We start from the raw sequence: 6,501 nt of genomic DNA, 5'->3' as shown, positions 1-6,501 counted from the left end.
CAATATTGCGATTGCTATTTAATTGCACTAAGCACTCAAGAATTTCAGTTTTTCATGACCTTAAAAAAGCCAATTGTTGCAGGACCTTACTGTAACCTAATAACCAAATACAATTTACCCGTAAATTGACAAAAGTTCTTACTTCTACTATCATGCATGGATTTGCGTGCTAGCTGCAACCATCTCTTCCTACCTGTGTGACAGCAAACCAACTTTAAGCATGTATTTCCTAGCTTCAAAGGGTACAGAATGCTGCTGCATGTCTCTCAACTTGTACAAAAAATATCATATTTCCCCTATCTAACCCTCTTTTACATTGGCTGGCAATACATTTTTGTATTAATTTTAAAATCCTTTTATAGGTCTAAATGGCCTTGCCCTCTCCAAGCTGTCCGAGCTCCTACCCACATTGCCAACTGATGGTGGTCAGAGTGCCCAGTGGCGCTAGTGTATGTCAGCCTCGCTGCTGTGAATGAGCCCCAGGGCAGCTTTGGCCAAAGCGTAGCTTGCCATTGTCTGTGTGTGTGTGTGACTGGCTGAATGACTGAATATAGGGTAAAGTGCTTTGGTCAGGTCCCCTGAATTGAAAAAGCGCAATATCAGTAAAGGCCATTTACCATTTAGGACCTATTTCTTGTCTTTGACTTTTGACTCAGCATTCATTTGAATCTGAGTTGTTAACTTTGTCTTTGTCATGCTGGGTTAATGGAGCTAAACCCAAGCGCAGAACTCCACGGAGACAGGGTTAAAAGTTCAACAGTTTATTTTTAGGAAACACAATCCAAGAGATAGTACTGATACTGGTACAGGTCCGGGGCTGGATTCACAGGGATCTCTGATGTGGTTCAGGCTGAGAGAGGAAGCCAGAGGAGTCCAGAGGCAGAGGGTTTAGCGGAGGGCTAGGCAGCAGCAGGGCTAGGCTTCTGACTAGCTGAGACTCAGTCCTTGAGTTGCTCTAAGTTCTCACCTAGAGAACAGGCAGGCAGATTCAGACTATAGATCTCCTGGTTGGCTACCGAGAGCAGGAAGGCAGGTTTCTGATGATGAGCTCCTCCAGAGCTCCTGAGATGCGGCAGGCAGATTTCAGCAAAGGAGACTCCTCCAGAGTCCCAGGGTACAGTCAGATTTCTTCCTAGAAGCAGAGAAGACACAACTGATCAGGTTCTGGTTACAGTGGAGTCAGAGAATCAGACAGGCTGGTTGGCTCAGGGTTGCTGTACCGTGATTAACAAACACTCTGGCGTCGAGGTGTTGTCCACAGCCCACATAAGTACTGGTCCCCTGATGAGCAGATGAGAATCAGCTGGTGAAGGCAGCTCCAGGTTCAGGAGATCCAGTACGCCCTCTGGTGGAGGAATGTAGACAGCACCCCAGATCCCAACAGATGAACAGACAATCAAGAGGGGATCCTCGGCGCCCTCTGGAGGGCAAGCCTCTGGATCCCAACAGTCTTAATATCTTTCATTATTTTTGTTACTGTTACTTTTATATATCACTTTGTTTATTGTTTTAAATTTTTTTATATCTTAAGTGTTTTGGCCGCCACCTAAAAGGCTGTACTGAGAAATTTTGTGTCTTCCAACTTGTCAAATGCAATGTAACTGAANGGCTGTACTGAGAAATTTTGTGTCATCGACTTGTCAAATGCAATGTAACTGAAATAGAGTGCCTGTGTGACTTGAAAATTGTGTTTTGCTAAATTCCAACTACATTCTAAATTCAGTTGATTTGCTGAGCAAAACTGTTCAGTGACTTATAAACTAAGAGAAGTGTTTTAAAGTTTATAACAATGCTAGAACTGGGGTTAAAATGCTCCACTTTCTTAGTTCTAGTGGGGACTCGGGTAGTAGCATTCTGGATCAGCTCAAGCTATCTGACTGACTTTTCAGGCAGACCTGTAATGACAGCGGCGCAGTAATTCATTCCACTAAAGATGAACACAAGAGTTTTACAAGATCCTCCTGAAACACTAGTCCTTTAATGCCGGAGATGTTTTTTTAGATGATAGAAGGCTGACCTTCAAAGTCAGCCTATATCTTTATCTATATGACAAGATGTCATATAAATAAAGATAGAGGCACATAAAATCATGTCTTTATGAGTCTTTATTTAGCCCAGCTAGTTCAGGTCCAAGTCCATCACTTCAGCCAGATTTCAAACATGAGCTATGGTTTCAAGCTGCATAAACTGAAGCTGTGTGCTAACTTTTGAAACTTATTCCTTTAGTCAAAAAAAATTATTACTTCAGTTTCTCTTTCAGCTGTTCTTTTTCTTCTCATAAACTTGAATTGCCAATGTTTAGCTCAGAGGTTGTGCATCATTTTTTTTATAAAGCATTTCTAGACATCAGGGGTGTAATTTATAAAGGTTGTGTATGCACAAAACGGGGACTGGTTCCTATTTTTGAACTGAGTTGATAGCTATGTTTAGATTAAAATGTATTCAGATCAAATATTAGAAAAAAATGTCTGATAAAATTTTTATTCAAATCCTGCTGAATTGGATTAGAATATTCAAACCTGTGTGTTTCCATGACGCAATTTTATTTACATCAGCAGTTTATTCCAACTACTTAGGTCCACGTAAATATAGCTATTGTTTTGTTTTTTACACGAGAATAGTCATGTGACTTTAATGTTACCTCTGCATTTAACTGTAATTTACATTGAACACATTCAAAGTCAAATTTTAACTTTAAATACTACCTCAATATAAACTAAAACAACATGCATATAAATTTCATGAATTCTATTCATTTATATATCATGTCTTGTTGATCAACTTTAATACCTTGGTAATATCTCAGCTCATCAGTCCAAAGACTTTCTGTCCTGTAGTTCCTCTCATCATGGATGAAAACCACTTCTGTGGCTTGAGCGTCATCTGCATTTTGAATTAGCTCCTGGACATTGATTGAGAAACTGTTAAAAAGGGATAGTGTAGAAAAACTCCTACAATTTCCCTACAATTTTAAATATCAAACAATAAAATCTTTCCAGTATGGCTCTTAGAGATATGTAGTCAACATACGACATCATGGTTGAAACAAAAACAGCTTTTATAGTTCTGTCTAGCATTTTAAAGCTTTTACCATATGAGTTCAAATTCCAGTCATATTTATTTTGAGCTTGTAAAACCGCTTCTGGAAATCAAGGGGGATTTTTCCACCCTGTAAACTAAAATTTATGAGAATTTCACATTAGTTCAGCCAAAATAGGATGTATTTGTGTGTTGAAAATGTGTATTTGTAAAAAGCTGTAAACCCTTGATGCGCATTATTGCAAATATGCAACCAACCATTTGTATTACAAATACCCTATCTATATATACATTATATAATTTCGGGCGTCAAGGGGTTATCACAACTTTTTGTTTGTCCAGATCAAATACAATGCAGAGATCTACATCTCAAACTCTAAGTTTCGACCTTCAACTTCTGACAAATTTTAAGTGGATATATTCCTTTTCATGTCAGTCATACATTTCATAATCCATTTAGATAAAAGTTGGGTTTGGCTGTCTGGGAGGTTTTTTATTGAGCTTCGAGTGCTGGGGTCCGTTTCACAAAGCAGTTTCAACAAGATCAGAATCATCTCTGTGACTGTACATTGATCTAATCTGAGATTGGTTATTGTCATTTTGACAATGTCTGGTGTGACTTATTTCAATCAAATCTGAGTAGGCTAAAGGAGTAAACAACAGCTACAAAAAGCTCTCATAAATGGAAAAACAATTTGATGAGTCACCATGACAACAGACTAGGGAGAGTCTGCCTATTTTAAACTACTGGAACCAGAGATTCTAATGCAGGTTTATGGAGAGTAAGAAAATATTTCTAAAACAAACAGCAAAGGAGAGGGAGATTGAGTAGGAGAAGATTGCTGCCCGAGTTAATCAATATGTTTTTATTGAGTTTGTAATGGAAGGCCTTTTTGTTCTGTTTGTTGATAACAGGATTCTTCCTGGTCGAAGTCCCATTCCTATTTAGAACTGTAATAACAGATTTCCTTAATGAAGTTTTTGCCAACAAAAAGGGAAAAGAAAAAAAAAAATTAACAATTACAAACTAAGTTTCAGATACCTTGAAATGTTTACCCAATTTAAGTGGCCATTTTGACATCTATCATCTTGACAGAAAATGCATACATACATATTCAGTCAAAATAATGAATGTCAAATATGGCCTGCCATGTTCTGCTCTAATCAGGATTATATCACAGATGAAAACTAATTTACTGATTGAATGGTACTGGATCTTTTTTCTTTATTTAGGGGCAATCCCATGGTAGAGGGCACCTGTCAGCAGGTGAAGATGTAGTATAAAAACGTTCAAACAGATAGTGGCTGTGCATCATCTCATGGGGTTCCTCCTCCTTTGGATTGTCTTACATTACAAACTAAATAATAAGAAACTGTTTGACTGTGCTGTTGTTTCCTATAAAGCTGTTATCGCATATCGATGTGCTCTCACTGATATCAAGTTCTGTTAAATACCTGTTAAAGAAGTCTGTGTAATGCTGAAAATGTGAGGTTGGACACAGTTGTCCATGTAGAGTATGTGATGGATTGTGAAGTGACACGGTAGCGCTCACAAAGATAACTTTCTGACTATGAAAGGACATCTATAAATGGACAGAGATGCCTCTCCTGACAAATATTTAACTCTCTGTAAATTAATGCCACTCCATCATCCATTGGATGCTCATGTCAAAAACACAAACATGACATGCCCTTGCTCCTGACTGGGTCAGGTTGAGGGAAAATGTTACCATGGTAACAGAGACAGAGGTTGAGTAAACTCTCGTTTTCAGTACACATTTTTCATGAAACAAACGTCTAAAAGGAAATCATTATGCACGTAAAAACCCAAAGATATGACACAAGATCTGATGAACCATCATAAGGGAAATTCTAGAAGTCCATAACACTTGTCCAGAGGCTCCATGCCTCAAACATGAGCTACAACAGAATTTAAGAATCAAAAAGACCTTCAAAATTTGTCCACCATCTGGATATCGACGGAGAATATCTTTCAGGTAGTCAAGAAATGGTGGTGCTGTAGCCCCAAAGGAAGTCCTAAAAAAAATTAGAAAAGAGAAAAGGTCTACAATTCAAAACAAATAAATACTAAATAAACTGTACCATTTATGTTTGTCTTCTAATTCAGCATAATTTTGAATTTAAACTGGAATAATGCTTTATCTTTAACCCTGAATACGAGTTAAAGGTTTTTGGTCTTTAGTTTATATTTCTGCAACGATACATTCGTTCTGTAATGATTCTGTAAAATACATTTCGATTTAAAAAAAAATATTTTTTAAAATTCACCTTGACGGAAGATCACCCAAAATTCACCTTGACGGAAGATCGATTAATCACCATATCAAGCATACAAATGATTATATCCAACTAATGTGTTTAGTTGTGTGTGAGTTCTTCCTATAAATCATAAATATTTCAAACATACATGAGTTATCTAGAACTAAGATGATCAATGTTTAAGGGTCAAATTTATCAATTTTAGCCATTAAACGTAAAATTGACCCCCAATGCGATTTTAGCATCTCAAATAAATAAACTTCATTTTTTCTTACCAGAATAGCCTTTCAATTTTAATTTGGAAAGTAATTTTAAATACAAATGTAATGTAACAAAACATAAGAGAAAGAGGAGCAAAATAAAACACTTAAAGTGCTTTCTGGTGCACCAAGTTTTAAAAGATAATTTTTTTGTTAATTTGCCCCAAAGCTTAAAGGTACAGAGGACGATCTTTTACTTCTGGGTGGATCATCTAAATAATTGGCCCTCCTAATTATCAATCATTCTGGTGATAAGTTTAATTAAAGCGACGTTTAATCAGAGCGTGCCTGAGAAAAAACGGGGTCATCAAGATGTTATTTAACACCATGAAGGAACATTGAGATACACTAACAATACTTAAACATTAGTTAAGTTAGTGCAGTTTTCATGGGCCCCATTTCAGAAACTAGGATAATTGAGAACTAAGAATACATTCTGGGGTAAATATCTGCATATCCTGAATTCTAAGTTCCAGAAAGCTGGGTAGCCATTATGGGTAGCCTGAGCATTCATAATTCAGGACTATTATTTAGTTTTGACTAATTATAAATGAAAATTACCAGTATTAACCAAATAAGAATTAGAGCTTAAGTAAAATTGAAAAATTCAGCTGTAACAAATTAGTATTTTTTTTAATTGGGTTCAGAAAAACAATGAGCAGATAAACCATCATCCTCAATACAACTGAAGCTATCAACCTAATTTTTAGATCATAATCAAAACAGTATTGTAAATAAAAAAAAAATGGATTAAAAGAACCCAACAGTCACTATGTCGTTCCAGTGCACATCATTAGATTTATTTTTTTTTAGTATGTCTTTAGTATAGTGGGCCAGGACCAGTTCTGCAGGGGTACTGCAGAAGGCGGGTTTTTTTTTGTCAATTTATGATGAAATTAATACATATAGATAAATATAAGAC

At 36.6% G+C, this 6,501-nt stretch overlaps 1 protein-coding gene across 1 annotated transcript in view; it reads right to left on the bottom strand.

Annotated features, from left to right (window-relative positions):
* Positions 1-6,501, bottom strand: part of LOC107091890 (sacsin-like) — a 20,531-nt gene that overhangs the window by 12,170 nt on the left and 1,860 nt on the right. The window contains exons 3-4 of the mRNA XM_015386086.1: positions 4,989-5,076; positions 2,791-2,902 (exon numbers count right to left, since the gene is read on the bottom strand). Of these exons, the coding sequence (XP_015241572.1) occupies positions 2,791-2,902; positions 4,989-5,076 (200 nt within the window). The remainder of the gene's footprint in view (positions 1-2,790; positions 2,903-4,988; positions 5,077-6,501) is intronic.

Source organism: Cyprinodon variegatus, unplaced genomic scaffold, assembly GCF_000732505.1.
Source record: "Cyprinodon variegatus isolate N-32 unplaced genomic scaffold, C_variegatus-1.0 Scaffold356, whole genome shotgun sequence".
Classification (NCBI taxonomy): domain Eukaryota; kingdom Metazoa; phylum Chordata; class Actinopteri; order Cyprinodontiformes; family Cyprinodontidae; genus Cyprinodon; species Cyprinodon variegatus.
The sequence above is the reverse complement of the archived record's forward strand: the minus strand, read 5'-3'. Positions and strand labels throughout refer to the sequence as shown.